Source organism: Chiloscyllium plagiosum, unplaced genomic scaffold, assembly GCF_037043375.1.
Source record: "Chiloscyllium plagiosum isolate Xiang-an unplaced genomic scaffold, Cpla_swu_hap1 HiC_scaffold_13, whole genome shotgun sequence".
Taxonomy (NCBI): Eukaryota; Metazoa; Chordata; class Chondrichthyes; order Orectolobiformes; family Hemiscylliidae; genus Chiloscyllium; species Chiloscyllium plagiosum.
The window spans coordinates 14,098,884-14,115,675 of NW_028270151.1; the positions used below are offsets into that span (position 1 = coordinate 14,098,884).

Genomic DNA, 16,792 nt, shown 5'->3' on the forward strand with positions numbered 1-16,792 from the left:
CATACCTCAAAGCCATCCATTCTACTTAATTGTGACGGTACTCACATCGACAACAATGTCCTGTTCCTGAGTGAATACTGACGAAAAGTATTCATTCAGTGTCTCCCCAATCTCTTCAGCCTCCACACGCAACTTCCCACTACTATCCTTGACTGGACCTATTCCTACCCTAGTCATTCTTTTATTCCTAACATACCTATAGAAAGCCTTAGGGTTTTCCCTAATCCTACCAACTGATGACCTTTCATGTCCCCCTCCTTGCTGCTCTTAGCTCTCTTCAGGTCCTTCCTGGCTACCTTATAACTCTCAATCGCCCCAATTGAACCTTCACGCCTCACCTTTACATAGGCCGCCCTCTTCCATTTAACAAGGGATTCCAATTCCTTATTGAACCACGGCTCCCTCACACGACCCTTTCCTCCCTGCCCGACAGGTACATACTTATCAAGGACACTCAATAGTTGCTCCTTGAACAAGCTCCACATATCAATTACACCCTTGCCTTGAAGCTTACTTTTCCAGGCCACACATCCTAAGTCATGCCTCACCGCATCATAATTTCCCTGCCCCCAGCTATAACTCTTGCCCTGTAGTGCACTCTTATCCCTCTCCATCACTAGAGTAAAAGTCACCGAATTGTGGTCACTGTCCCCAAAGTGCTCACCTACCTCTAATTCTAACACCTGGCCTGGTTCGTTACCCAGAACCAAATCCAGTATGGCCTCACCTCTTGTTGGCCTATCTACATATTGCGTCAGGAAACCCTCCTGCACACATTGGACAAACACTGACCCATCTAACGAACTTGAGCTATAGCTTTCCCAATCAATATCAGGAAAGTTAAAGTCCCCCATAACAACCACCCTATTACTTTCACTCTTCTCTTGAATCATCCTCGCAATCCTTTCTTCTACGTTTCTAGGACTATTAGGGGGCCTGTAAAAAACTCCTAACAGGGTGACCTCACCTTTCCTATTCCTAACCTCAGCCCAAACTACCTCGGATGGCGAGTCTTCATCCATCGTCCTTTCCACAGCTGTAATACTACCTTTGACAAGCAATACCACACCTCCCCCTCTTTTGCCCCAACCTCTGACCCTACTAAAACATTTAAACCCTGGAACTTGCAACAGCCAATCCTGTCCCTGTTCTACCCATGTCTCCGTAATAGCCACAACATCGAAGTCCCAGGTACCAACCCACGCTGCAAGTTCACCTACCTTATTTCATATACTTCTTGCATTGAAGTATACACACTTCAAGCCACTTTCCTGTTTACAGGCACCCTCCTTTGAAAATGATGTCATGTTCCTAACCTCCCTACACTCCAGGTCCTGCACCCTAAAGCTACAGTCTGGGTTCCCATGCCCCTACAGAGTTAGTTTAAACCCCCCCCCCCCCAAAGAGCACTAGCAAACCTCCCACCAAGGATACTGGTGCCCCTCTGGTTCAGGTGCAGACCATCCTGTTTATAGAGGTCCCACCTTCCCCAGAAAGAACCCCAGTTATCCAAATACCTCCCTCCTGCACCATCCCTGTAGCCACACATTTAACTGTTCTCTCTCCCTATTCCTCGACTCTCTATCACGTTGCACGGGTAACAAACCAGAGACAACAACTCTGTTCGTTCTAACTCTGAGCTTCCAACCTAGCTCCCTGAAAGCCTGTCTAACATCCTCAGCGCTCCTCCTACCTATGTCATTGGTGCCAATGTGGACCACGACTTCAGGCTGCTCCCCCTCCCCCTTAAGGACCCGGAAAACACGATCAGAGACGTCACGTACCCTTGCACCTGGGAGGCAACATACCAAACCCGAGTCTCTCTCGTTCCCACAAAACCGCCTATCTGTGCCCCGAACTATTGAGTCCCCAATTACTATTGCTCTGCTCTTCACCCTCCCCTTCTGAGTAACAGGGACAGGCTCCGTGCCAGAGGCCTGAGCCCCGTTACTTACCCCTGGTAAGTCGTCCCCCCCACAAGTATCCAAAACTGTATACTTGTTCTTGAGGGGAACGGCCGCAGGGGGTCCCTGCACTGGCTGTTTCCTCCCAGTCCCCCTCACTGTCACCCATCTGCCATCTTTGGAGTTACTACTTCCCTAAAGCTCCGATCTATGACCCCCAAGATATATTTGCTGGAACCAGAACCCTGTCTCAAAGTTTGCTAAGTAGGCGCAAAACTATTGAGGGGAATAAATATAACTAGGAAAACTTACAGGGCTATAAAAAAAGATGATGTCACCCAGACTGGATGGGTTGCATTCTAAGACTTACAAGGAAGCAGATACAGGTTTCGTGGATGCACTGGTAATAATCTTCAAGAACCCTTAAATTCAAGGAAGCCCCACAGGATTGGAAATTAAACAAAATATAACAGCTTTATTTAAAAAGAAAAGACAAAAACCAGGTAACTACAGGTCAGTTAGCTTAACATTTCAAGCATATGGTCACAGAAATCTAAGGGTGCATACATGAGGATCAGTGGTCAGCACAACATCGTGGGCTGAAGGGCCTGTTCTGTGCTGTACTGTTCTATGTTCTATTTCCCAATGGAAAATTATAGTTCATTACAAAAGCATGCAATAGCAGAGCAAATAGAAGCACACATCTAGAAATATCAAGGAGTGTCAACATGGCTGTTTAAGAGAAAATCATACTTGACAAATTTAGGTAACAAGTAGAACAAAGAAAGTGAACTAGTAGATATGATATTTCCAAAAGGCATCCAGTAAAAAAAGTGCCACACAAGCAACAGTTATTTGATAAAGAGTCAGTGTTATTGGAGCTTATTAAATATGGAGAGAACATTGGCTGGCTAATAAGATATTTGGGATAAGGAGTCATTTTCAGGATGGTAATCTACTGCCACAGGTACTAGAGCTAAAATTATTCACAATATATATTAGTGACTTGGAGGACCAAAGTGAATGTACTATCAAGTTTGCAGATGACAAAATAGGTTGGAGAACAAGTGGTGAGTATGAAAATAAGTCCAGTGACAGATTAAGCATGTAGTTAAAAACTGAGGGAGAAACCCAATTGAGGTTTACAAAATCATGAAGGGTATAGACAGGGCGGATAGAGATTAGCTTTTTTTCCCCAGGGTGAGGAATTCAATAACGAGAGGTCAAGCATTCAAGGTGCAAGGCGAAAAGTTTAATGGGGATACATGCGCAAAGTACTTTAGAGGGTGGTAGGTACCTGGAACATGTTGCCAGAAGAGGCAGGCGCAGTAGATTCATTTAAAAAAAGGTGTTTGGACAGATGCATGAGTAGGTGGAGAGAAGAGGGATATAGGTGCTGAGGAATTGGGCGATAGGTTTAGACAGTGGATTTAGATTGGCCCTCAAAGCCTGAGCCATAGGGCCGGTTCCTAGGCTTTGTTTTTGTAAAGCCAGTCTGCAAGTCACTCCATGACATCCATCATTTGACTTTGCCTCAGTGAATCCCTCTGTTGTCCTCCACTTTTTCTTCAAGGAGTCACTAATTTTTCCACTGTAATCAACATACAAATAGACTTTTCCTTTTCTGATTAATGTGACATCAAAAAACTCTAAAAAGTACTTCAAACAAACATGGGCTCCAGTAGACTGAAATGGATGGAAGCAGTGTCAGTGGACATCAGTATTAAAAAAAAAGTGTCTTGATCATAATGTTTAGTGAAATCTGACTGCATGTGACATTTAAGTGCTGGTCATTGTATATTGCAAAATTCAAAAAATCAATCATTCAAGAGCTTAAAACACAGAAATGTCAACTATTAAAACCATTTTAATTAACATACAGACAGGTGTGCAATTGAATAGCATGCCATTCAAATTACAAAGTGATTAGCTCTCACAAGAAAAGGGGCTTCACTGGCTAGGTCAGCACTTGCCCAAAAAAAAAAGGGTGGTTGTGGCAAGTTGCCACTTCAGCCACAGCCTGTGTGCCTGCAATCTCCACAGTGTAGTTAAAGTTGAGGAAATTCATAACTGAGATTTGTAAAGTACTGAAGGAGCCTTGGCAAGTTGCTGCACTGCACCTTAAAAGATAGCACACACTGCTAACACAAATGGTGATGGAATCAGAGAATATTCAACATGGTGGATGCGATGTTAAATTGAGCAGGCAGCTTTCTCCCAGAAAAGCAGTATGTTTGCTAAAGTGTTAGATGGGCAAAGCATCTAGGAGTAAATAAATCAGCAATACAAGTTCAATTGAAAATGTCGTAATTTCCAGCCTCAAAAGCTAACAATTTAACTCAAGACAAACGGTTTGAAAAAACAAACTTTAAAACCTGAAGTGAAATTTTTGAAACTGTTCAAGGAAAAAGTGCATATCTAGGGATAAGATGTTAAAAACTGACAAGTCTGGAGTAAAATGGTGACAAAGCACATGGCAAGTTTATGTAATAAAGACTTTACTGTTTTACATTTATCCGGAATATCCTTTGAATTTACTACCACCCATTTAAAAGGACATCTAAAGTGGCCTCTGAAATCAGAATACCTTTCAAAAAACAAAATCAAAACAGTATCAACGAAGTACAAACTGAACTGCAGCAGAGTTGTTAATCTAAAACAAGGCAACACCAGAACCAATTATTGACCAACATTTTGTACTTTTCTCCCCAAACCATGCACCAAGATTCTTTTGGTAATCTCCATAGATGGACTGACAGATAGGAGCAAGACAAGGTATCACCTGGCTGAACTGCATCATCATGTGAGATGGGACAAGAAACATTCCTGGAGAAATTGTGCTTTTGTCCACTAAAGCGGTTTTGCTTGTTTAGGCCAAGTACATCAATACAATTATTTATTGCATATAGATAATGCAAACTAGCAAGTTTGTGTACACAACCCTTGACTTTTTTTTAAAACCCAAGTAGAAAAATTGCTGGAATAGATTTTTAAAATTTTAGAATTTAGCAAGTTATTATTTCATTTTTACTAAATAACTATGCTATTACAATTATTTCAAGTTTTAACGGATAGGGTAATAAAAGCCTGAAGCCTCTGCTTTAAATCTACAAACTGTCAGGTTTATATGCATCCAATTGCTGCAGATTTAGACAGTTCTTCTAAATCTGTGCATCAAAGTTTGTCTGGAATTTCATGAAGCCGATTCCATAAAGAAAGGAAAGTAGATAAACCCAGTGTTTTAAAGTAGTAAAGCTCTGTTTAAATAATAGAATAGCAAACTTGCAAGATCAGTTTTTCTCCACATCCCTTGTCACTGGTTTAAAAGTCTAAGATTGTGAAATTAAAGCCAGAGCCCAATTTCTTCAAAATTTAAAAAAATTAGAACATTGATTATTTGAGAAGACGCACATATTGCGAGTAGGATCGGAATTACTTACTTTTGCCAGCTCTGCCGATAGAAACATTGTACGTTGCTTCTCCAGTTTGGCTCTTCGTCCTCAAGTCCATTGTGAAATCACCATCAGTAAACAGCTGATCTCTGATAACAGAGCACTTCTTTCCACCCAGGACTAAACCATGGGTGAGCAAGTTATTGCGTTCCTTTCCAACTAGCACATCTATTTCTGTAGGCTATCAAAAAAAAAATTTGAAAAGAAGATTTTAAAAAGTTGAGTCTACTGTTGTACATTTGCATCAACTTTGTTACTTGATTCAAACCAATCTTTGCAAACAGGCTGTTTATAATAGCAGTAATTAAAGTGGCTTAGTATTAGTTCTAATCAAGACCAAAATAAAAGCTTCCCAGTTATTCAAGGCAATGCTTTACATGAATGTAACCAGTGAATGTTTAAATTAAAAAGTCTTCTATTCTAGAACACATTTCTTCTGAACAGAAATAAATCAATCCACAATTAAGTTGGATGGGCTAGAGTTAAAGCTGATAAGCAAGCAAATTTGCACTAAAAAGGTTGTAATACTTAAACATGAAAATTTGTTGAATTAGCCAGACCTAAAATAAGAGAACTCAAAACACATGCAAGGTTCTGAGAACAGCATGGGCCAAATATATAAACAGATGTGAAATGTGTAAAATCCCATTACACAGGAATGGTTAGGTTCATGAATGGAATGCCAGACTTGTGGCAGATTCAATTGGGCCTTTCAAAAGAATTTGGTGGTTAAGAGAAACCTTCACAGGACTGGAGGGAGAGGGGGAGTGAAGAGTCAAAGGAAGTAGGATTCCTATACAAAAGAGACAATCCTTAGATTTCTGCTATCATTGAATTGTTATTCTTTGTGGAACTCATCTGCATGCTGATGCAAGACAGGTAGAAAGTCGGAGGGATGCAGCCAGAGAGAAAGAATAACCACAAATTTCTCATTGATCAGCAGCTCATCAGCAAACTACTGCATTTAAAAAAAAAACTTTCCTGACAACTGGTTTGCAGTTGTACATGAGTGTTTGTTATTACATGTAGTTGATAAAACTGGTACATAGCATATTCATCAGCCCATACTGTCCAGGCCAGTTCAAAAAGCAATTCAACTAAGGTGGGTATTAGCAGACCATGGAGAGGTTGATAGAGCTATCTGCCTGTTTCTCTTCCATGCTTAAATGTGCACACAGGTATCCATGAAGGGAAAGCATGTAGTATCTGCCAATATGCATCAAGCCAGCATCATCTCTCCCCAAAACTAAAATCAAGAAAGTTTAAGTTGCCTTCAAGGAGTTTTGTTACCATGTCGTTGTTTAGAATGATGGCCAGGCAGCTAGCTTGCAATGTGGTAATGATACGGTGTTCAATTCCCACACCAGCTAAGGTTCGATGAAGGACACAACTTCTCTGCTCACCTGAGGCATGGTGATTCCCAGGTCAAACCACCTGTCAACTGTGTCCAAAGACAAAACAGCCTGATAAAGTCCTCTATGGCAACTTTACTTTTTGTCCACATAACTGCAGTGTTTGCAGTTTTCTAGTCTTCTGGCACTTTCCCCAGAGTTCAAAGAGCACAAGCTATTAGGGTCAGTACCCTTACAATTTCCATTCAACCTTCAAAATCCTTGGATACATTTCACTCGCTCTGGTGTCTTGCCAATTTTAAGTATCAATCTACCAGTTCAGATTTGTAACCTTTTGGTGCCTGTTTCCTCATTTGTCACAATAGCCTGGATAGCAACTCCCTCTTGATAAAGAGGAAAGCAAAGTACAGCAAATCCGCTGTACCCACAAAATCATGAATAGCAAATTTGCCTACCCATACCAAAAACAAAGATTGCATTTCCATTATTTTTAACCTACTTTTAAGTGAGCTCAGTACTTGCAAATTCAATTGGCTTTCAGTACTGGAACCTTTGCAGACATGGAGCAACTGTATAATTAACACATCAGCCAAGGGCCCGGTCACCAGGGAAGTTCCCTTTTTGGTCCTTAAATTGGCCCTAAAACAAAAGATGAACCAGGAAATTACAGACCAGCGAGTCTGATGTCAGTGTTAAGGAAACTATTGGAGAAAGTTCTGAAGGAGCAAACTAACAGCCACTTGGAAAGGCATTAGTTAATGATAGCCAGCATGGATTTGTCAGAGGTAATGCCTAACAAGTTCATTAGAATGTTTTGAAAATGTGATCAAGCATGTGGATGAGGGAAGTTCAGTTGACATTGTTTATATGGATTTTAGCAAAGCTTTTGACAAGGTCCCATATTGGAGACTAATTGAGATTAAAGCACATGAAATAGATGGAAACTTGATGAGATAGATAAGCAACTGGCTTCGTAATAGGACGAAGTGTACTGGTAGAAGGGTGTTAGTGTCACTGGAGGCCCATGGTGTACCACAAAGATTAGTACTCGTACTGTTTGGTTGTTATATACATAAAAGTGATAAACGAAAATGTTTGTTTGGAGAGGGGGGGGGGGGGGGGGGTGTGTGTGGAAAGAGAGGGAAAATAGGTGTTAAAAAATTTGCACGTCAACTGCAAGATTGGTAGAGTGGTTAATAGCTAAGGTGGTTGTAGGCTACAGTAAGATTAGATGGATTGGTCAGATGGGCAGATAGTAGTTAACCCCAATAAGTGCAAGGTGGTGCACTGAAGAAACAGGATGAAGGAATATTAAGTGATTGGCAGGACAGTGGGTAACTTCAAGGAACAGAGGCAATTATTCACTTCCCTGCAGCTGGCAGAGAAGTGAACAGGACAGTCGAAGGCAGCATATGCGACATTTGCTGTCAGAGTCATCGAGATGCACAGTACGGATGCTTCAGTCCATGCCGTCCAGATATCCTAACATAATCTAGACTCACTTGCCAGCACTCATCAGTTGCGACAGAATTAAGAATAAGGGTAGTAATGTTGGAATTGTACAGGAGATTGGTTTAGGCCACAGATGGAGTACTGTATGCAGTTCTGGTCACCTCACTACAGGAAGGATGTAACGGCTCTAGAGGAAGTAGAGGACAGTCACCAGGATGTTGCATGGGATGGAAAGATTGAGGTATAAGGAAAGTCTGGATGTGCACATGCATATGCACTTGCAGGTGTCTGGACATGATTGTGGTGTTAAAATTGAGGGATATGGACAGGGTGAGTAGACAGCAGTTGCTCCCCTTGGTTGAGTGGTCAAATCACAGGAAGGCATAGTTTTAGGGAAAGGGGCAGGAGATTTGGGAAAATACACTCACTCAACAGGTGAGGAGAATCTGCAATGCATTGCCTGGGAAGGTAGGGGAGGCTGGAAACCTTAAAACATTTAAAGTATTGGAGTAGTTGATTCATCATAACATTCAAAAATATGGGACAAGCACAGGAAGATGGGGCGAACACACCATTAGTGGTAATTATGTTGGTATTGGCTGCCAGTCCTACCATAATTCATCTTTGCTGCTCTTATTTAGTTCTCACTTCCTCTCAGCATTCAGTATTCCTCTCGGGCCTCAAATTTTGTTTTCTACCCAACATCTGTCCCAAGTATCTGTCATTGAGCACGGTGGCTCAGTGGTTAGCATTGCTGCTTCACAGCACCAGGGACCTGGATTTGATTCCAGCCTCAGGCGACTCTGCTCGGAGTCTGCACATTCTCCCAGTGTCTGCGTGGGTTTCCTCCCACAGTCCAGAGATGTTCAGGTTAGGTGAATTGGCCATGCTAAATTGCCCATAGAGTTAGGTGCATTAGTCAGGGGTAAATGTGGGGAAATGGGTCTGGGTGGCTTACTCTTCAGTAGGTAAGGTGTGGACTAGTTGGGACAAAGGGCCTGTTGTTTCCACACTGAATGTAATCATTTTGATAGTAAAAAAAACAAAAAAAGAAAAAAAAAAAGAAAAAAAAACGGGGGAACTTGGAATGTGTTGGTCCTTTCTAATGGAAAAATATATCTTGACTATACCTGAACTATTTCATCATTGACAGTAGCCCATTATTCAGTTAGTTTTACTTGCCACTCGTTGCAGTCAATTCCACCCAGCTTTCTTGCCCAACTGAAGTTCACTCTCCAATCAATTTTTCTCACTGTCTGTCATCCTGAACCTTATAATGAACTGATCAGTACACCTAAAACATTCCTGTGATGATACTTGATCCACCTTGATTGCAAGACCCAGATCCAGTGTACCCAGTGTTGGACTGGGCACATATGGTTGTAAGAAGCTTTGCTACATGCAATCCAGGAACATTGAAGCACAAGTATCAATTTAATGTTCACCATTGTAACTACTCAATGGTTCAACTGATTTCCCTGCAGACATGATCCTCTGCAATATTCTCATTAGCAGCTGAGAATCTATAGATTATGTAGCAATATAATCATAGCCTTTTTCTTTAACTCTAGCCAAATTTTGTTCATGGATCCTCAAAACACAATGCAACTGTCTCCTTAACCAATACTTCTAACCCTCCCTCTTCCACAAAAGGGCCTTGTAACTCAGTATTCTATCTAAGTATTGCCCTGCCTTGAGCTAGGTCTCATAACCAGACAATTCCACAAGGAAACCTGTTCCTCAATTTACTACATCTGTGCATTTATAAATTGCACAATACACTTCATTCATGTTTCTCCTTTACAACTGCACCAACTTAATTTGCTTTGAAAGTGCCAGATTAAGTATGTGGTATATACGGTCTTGGTATTATTCTCATCTGCTGTTCTTAGTTCCTATACCCTTGCCAAGTTAGTTCAAAACCCTCCAATAGCACCAGCAAACACCCCACAAGGAATTCCACCTCATGGTTGGCACAGACGGGTTGGATTGAAGGGTCTGTTTCCATGCCGTACATCTCTATGACTGTCGTATCCTACTTCTGCATTCACTTCCACACAACACTGGGAGAATCCACAGATTACTAAACTGAGGTCTTATTTGCTACCTTTCTACTAGCTCCAAATTCTGATGATTCAAGACATCTCCCTACATACTCAAGTCATAGTGACTCGACCTCTAGCTATTCATCCTCCCAAAGAAGTGAATGCGCAGATGCTTGGGGACATCCTGGATCCCAGTACCAGGAAGGTTATGTAATTGAGGAACTGCATTGATGATCACAATTACTGTCTGTTCCCCAAATGCTTCCCCTACCATTCCTTCCCTCATTCCTGTACAGCTGAGCCATAGTACACAAAGTGTGACAGATTCCACTCCTCAGGAACTAGTGCCCTATCAGCTTCCAAACTGAAAAGCCAATTTCAGACAGTGGGAAGCCAAGGGACTCCTTCACAATCTGCCGTCTTTTTCAATGCCAAGAAAAACTCAGGATGAAATGTCATTTGATAATGAGCAAAGTACCTTACTTCATACAGAGCACACACATGGAACGGAAAACTTTAAAGCATCTCCTTAGATAACTCAACTATTTTAAAAAGTGCACTCTACATTAATTCCTGTCACATCTCACTGGAAATCAAGCCCTATTTACCAAATGTTCACAGAAGTTATTGATTTAATTAGTACACATTTCCCAATTTACCCATCATGTAGATCCAAGGTCAGGGGATCCTGTGTCACAGGATCCCTATGTGAGCCAAGAGGCCAGGTTCAAGGCCCACCTACTCCAGAGGTGTGTAACAACATGAATACATTGGCTGCATTTTTTTTTTTGCATGTATACAATCCTTTGTGAAATCCTTGGATCCAGTTGTTTTTTGGATTTCTGAATAAGTGACATTTTCACAGTGAAATAGTCTTACCAAAACAGCAGACCCCGTGTGACCAGTACGAGCACTGAGACAATGGACACCTGCTAGTGCTGGGCCATGTCACCACATAACATCTGAGCAATGTGGGTTAAGTAAGTGTGGAGTTGGGTCACCTGTTCACACACCAAATCAACCTTGTTATACAGAAAAAAATCTTATGAAAAAAGACTCTGGATTTGAGCTTTGATTTCAAATAAAGAATAGTGTACTTGTACTCCGTCAAATAAAAAAAAAAATCCACATCCAGACCAGGTTTTGGCGCCCAAAAAGTAAACAGGAAACCACATACACAAATTTTTAAAAACCATCAGTATAGAAATCTACAAATTAGAACTCTAATCCCCTACAACACAAAATGGTGGTGACAGCTGGTTCTGTTCAGGGGTTATGAGGAGGACTCTTCAACCAGTCAGATGGCTTGAAAAGCAGCATTCTTTCTCGAATGCTTCCACTGGTTTGTAACACACATGGTATGGTTGGTTCACCTACATGACAATAAGTTAAACCTTTTAAAAGGCATCACTGTTTATACCAACTGAAGAAGAGATAAATATTTCTTCAGACTGTTAAGTGCTTTTACTGCAGAGAATATGGCATTCCCAAGTTAGTAGTGGTCTAAAGACTTATCTTTCTCAAAGCCCAAAGCTATTCAGCTACCTAAGAACCACAGTTCATGCCAATGAGTGATCACTAATCCACAGCCCAATTACTTGTTCCAAACTATCGGCACACAGCACCTCAGCTCTAGTTTGTCTGCAACCACACTAACCACGGCTTAAAACAAGCAAATTTGTAAAAGCCTCACCATGCGCAGACTGAACTGACTTGGCTGTAGTTGCTGTGTTTAAGCTTACATACAGTGAGCAAGTAACATTTGCAATCCACTAGCATATCTCTGTATTGGAGAGATTGGAAGATGGTCAACTGTCAATCTTTCTTCCCTCCGTATCCCCCAACACAACTGATCCAGCTCCAAATTAATAGTCATGTTTAAGCAGAGAATTTTATTTTACTAGCACCATTGTGACCACGAGTGCACCAGCTGATCAAGAGGTCCATGTAAACAGTGTAACATGGAAAAGTACAGGTAGTTCTTCTAGAATGTGATGGTTGCATTTTTGTGTGACCCCACAGAGAGAAAAAAAATCACACAAACAGCAATTAAAATGTTGATGTAATCACATTAAAAGCACAAACTTTTAAAACATGCGTGGCTGTAACTGTGTGGAAAAAGTAAGGACTGCAGATCAGCTGAGCATAGTACTGGAAAAACAGAACAGCTCGGGCAGCATCAATGAGGGCTTATGCTCAAAACACAGATTCTCCTGCTCCTTGACCTACTGTGCTTTTCCAACACCACACATTCGACAAGTCAATTGTTAGAGATTTCACATTAACAAAACACATTATAATAGATTAACTTATAATAGAAATGCAAGGCAGGGGCGATAGGCACATTTTTATTTACACTTTACATAATAATGCAACTTTGCCTTTAATAGCAGAGAGCCTCCTCACTCACACCCTCTACTGACATTGCAGAGATCACAATACAGTAAATTTGTTATTTCAGGTTTATGATATTTGCCAATTCAGAGTACCAGCTAAAACAAAGTTTGCTGTACCTCAATTGTTCCCTGTTCATACTTGGGAAATAAGAGTAAGCCACTTAGCCCCCTCAGAGCCTGCTCTGCCAACAAGATCACAGTTGACTTGATTTTACCCTAACTACATTCTTGCATATCCCAAAAATTCTTCATCTGCTTGGAAAAACATCTACCTACCTCTGCCTTAAAATTTTTGAAGATTCAGTACCTATTACCTTTTATTCTTTGCCAAAAGTGGACAATTTCCCACTTTGTACTCCATTGGTCAGGACTTTACTGCCTCATCACTTAACCTATCCCATCGTCTACACCTTATGTCCTCTTCACAGCTCACTTTTCTTTGTGCAATTATATCCCATTTCTGTATCAGTCGAAACAAAACACTCGACATTCCGAGCCCGCGAGAGCTCGCCCACATACACAAAGACAAGAGTTATCTGTCTTCTCTCAAAGAGCAGAGTCTTAAGGAATTATACAGTCATTTACAAGGAGCTGCATCCAAATAAAGGCAACATCTACACTGATTGGGTGACCATTACAGTAGAGGAGAAAGTGAGGTCTGCAGATGCTGGAGATCAGAGCTGAAAATGTGTTGCTGGAAAAGCGCAGGTCAGGCAGCATCCAGGGAACAGGAGAATCGATGTTTCGGGCATAAGCCCTTCTTCAGGAATGGTCTTGCTGACCATTACAGTCAGCAAGCAACAGTACAGATCAACCAACTGACCTTATACAATAGATATTCTTCACCTCATTAAACCATTACCCTTGTAGTAAACAGATGCTGCAGGCAAGTTCTTATCTGGTCAGTCATCTTAGCTGAGCCTTTGTCAAGCAACCCTAAAACACTTAATTCTTTCCCTACCTACTCATACCACCAAAATGGACCCGTTGGTTCTGGCAGCAGACAGAGGAGTTCATCAGACGAATGAGACTCCGGGAATTCTTTCAAGGTGCCAGCAGTGATCCCACTGAGTCCACTGATGAACTGGAACAGTCATCACAGGGATCTGTAGAGGAGCGGCCAAAGAAGGTGTCACCATGGACCTCACCAGAGGGCTGCTGCCCTGGGCTTGACATGTATGCTCAAACTGTCAGGAAATACATAAATGTTAGATCAGCCGTACCCACAAGGTAGAGCAAAACATCACCCGTTCACAACGCAATGCCTTCCAGGCTCTCAAAACCAATCACAACATTGTCATCAAACCAGCAGATAAAGGAGGACCCATTGTCATTCAGAATAGAACAGATTACTGCAAGGAAGTGTACCGACAACTGAACAACCAGGAACACTACACCCAAGCTGATCCGACCAAAAACACACCCGAGAATTAAACACACCGATCAGAACTTTGGATCCAGTCCTTCAAAGTTCCCTACGTGCCCTCATCCCATGTACTTCTCGTGTAGGCGACTTCTGCCTTCCAAAGGAGGTACACAAAGCCAACACACCGGGACGTCCCATCGTGTCGGGCAATAGGACCCTCTGTGAGAATCTCTCCGGCTATGTTGAAGGTATCTTGAAACCTATTGTACAGGAGATCTCCAGCTTCTGTCGCGACACTACGGATTTCTTACAGAAACTCAGCACCCATGGACCAGTCGAACCGGGAACATTCCTCGTCACAATGGATACTTCCGCACTCTACACCAGCATCCCCCACAATGATGGCATCGCGGTAACAGCCTCAGTACTCAACACCAACAACTGCCAGTCTCCAAAACACCATCCTACGACTCATCCGCTTTATCCTCGATCACAACGTCTTCACCTTTGACAACCAGTTCTTCATCCAGACACATGGAACAGCCATGGGGACCAAATTTGAACCCAATATGCCAACATTTTTATGCACAGGTTCGAACAAGACTTCTCTATGCAGGAATCTCCAACATTATACACCAGGTACATTGACGACATTTTCTTCCTCTGGACCCATGACGAGGAGTCACTGATAAAACTACACTGTGACATCAACAAGTTTCATCCCACTATCAAACTCACCATGGACTACTCGACTATCTGTCTCATTCTTGGACACATGTGCCTCCATCAAGGATGGACACCTCAGCACCACACTCTACCGCAAACCCACAGACAACCTCAATGCTACACTTCTCCAGCTTCCACCCAAAAAATTAAAACAGCCATTCCCTACGGACAAGCCCTACGCATACACCAGATCTACTCAGATGAGGAGGAACTTGACGGACACCTGGAAGTACACAAGGATGCCCTCACAAGAACAGGGTACGATGCTCAACTCATCGGCTGCCAGTTCCAATGTGCCACAGCAAGGAACTGTAATGACCTCCTCAGGAGACAGACACTTGCTGCAACTGACAGGGTACCCTTAGTTGTTCAGTACTTCCCAGGAGCTGAAAAGTTACGCCATGTTCTTCGTGACCTGCAACACATTATCAATGAGGATGAGCACCTCACCAAGACCCTCCCCACACCTCCACTACTTGCCTTTAAACAACCGCCAAACAGATCATTGCTCGTAGCAAACTGCCCGGCTCTCAGGACAACTCCATACAACCCTGTCATGGTGGACGCTGCAAGACATGTCAGATTGTGGACATAGATACCACTATTACACGTGGGAACACCTCCCACCTTGTACATGGCAGGTACACATGTGACTCAGCCAACAGTGTCTATCTTATACATTGCAGGCAAGGATGCCCAGAGGCATGGTACATTGGGGAAACCGAGCAAAAGCTACGACAAAGGATGAATGGGCACCGCACAACAAAACAGACAAGAGGGTTCCCTCCCAGTTGGGGAACACTTCTGTGGTCCAGGACATTCAGCCTCGGATCTTCAGGTGACCATCCTCCAAGGTGGACTTCGGGACAGGCAGCAGAGAAAAAAAAGTGGCCGAGCAGAGGCTGATAGCCAAGTTCTGTACCCACAGGGGAGGGCCTCAACCGGGACCTTGGGTTCATATCATATTACAGGTGATCACCATTGCACTACATACAGATATTCACACACACCCTTATAGACACACTCCCACACATGCACCCCCTCAGTCTTAAGACACTCTGCACTCACTTTCTCACACAACACCCACCCCAGACAGAGACACACACACACAAAGACCCAGATGCGCACACATTTTGTGGGGTAAATTTGTACTTGCAGAGTTACATTGTACTTTGCTCAAAAACTGCATGCATTCATGCAGAACTGTTGTTATCTCACTTTTTAAGATTAGAATCAATCTAAACATCATGGCATAGACAGAGAACACAGGGGGCCAACACCTTCAACATATTGTCTAGCTATCACCATTGTTAACAGCTAACCTGAGAATGCAACTTTAAAAAAGGTTTTGTGATTTACACATGAAAGTAGTAGTGAAACTATCACTGTATTCTAACAGAATTTTTCAATGTATAATTTCAGTTACATCACTAAATTTTTTCTATAAATTCTGTGTTACGATCGAGCCCTCCACTATCACCTGATGAAGGAGCGTCGCTCCGAAAGCTAGTGTGCTTCCAATTAAACCTGTTGGACCATAACCTGGTGTTGTGATTTTTAAACATTGTACTCATACCTAATACACTTTCTCACTAAGTTAGCAAATTTAGCTACCATACCCTTCATAAAACAGAAGTAACAAGCAGTCATTAGCCCTCATTGTGAATGGCAGAAAGGGTCAAATGACAACTCCGTACCCTGTTCCCACTTTCTCTCCATACTCTCATTCCTTTAACCTCAAAACTATTTCTAATTCCTCAATTCAATGTTTTATCCTTAAATACTTTCTATGGCAGAGAATGCCACAGGCTCACTACTCTCTGGGGTGAAGAAATTGCTCATCTCAGTCCTAACCATACCACCTCCTGTTCTTAAACTGTGATTCCAACTCCAAATTCCCCCAGTCATCATGAACATCCTTCCTGCATCTATCCTGTTTAGTCTTGTTAAAATTCTATATATTTCCTTTTGATGCTCTCTCATTTTAAAAAAGAATTAGTCCAAGCCACCCTTTGTATATAAGCACCTCGATGCTGCCTGAATTGCTGTGCTCTTCCAGCACCATTGATCCAGAATCTGGTTTCCAGCATCTGCAGTCA

The 16,792-nt window shown here is 42.2% G+C and overlaps 1 protein-coding gene across 2 annotated transcripts in view; it reads right to left on the reverse strand.

Moving 5' to 3' along the window:
* The window catches only part of LOC122556207 (profilin-2-like), a 61,510-nt gene that overhangs the window by 14,497 nt on the left and 30,221 nt on the right, over positions 1 to 16,792 (reverse strand). For both annotated transcript variants that reach the window (XM_043702759.2, XM_087993333.1), the window contains exon 2: positions 5,345 to 5,537. In XM_043702759.2, coding sequence (XP_043558694.1) covers positions 5,345 to 5,537 — 193 coding nt within the window. The remainder of the gene's footprint in view (positions 1 to 5,344; positions 5,538 to 16,792) is intronic.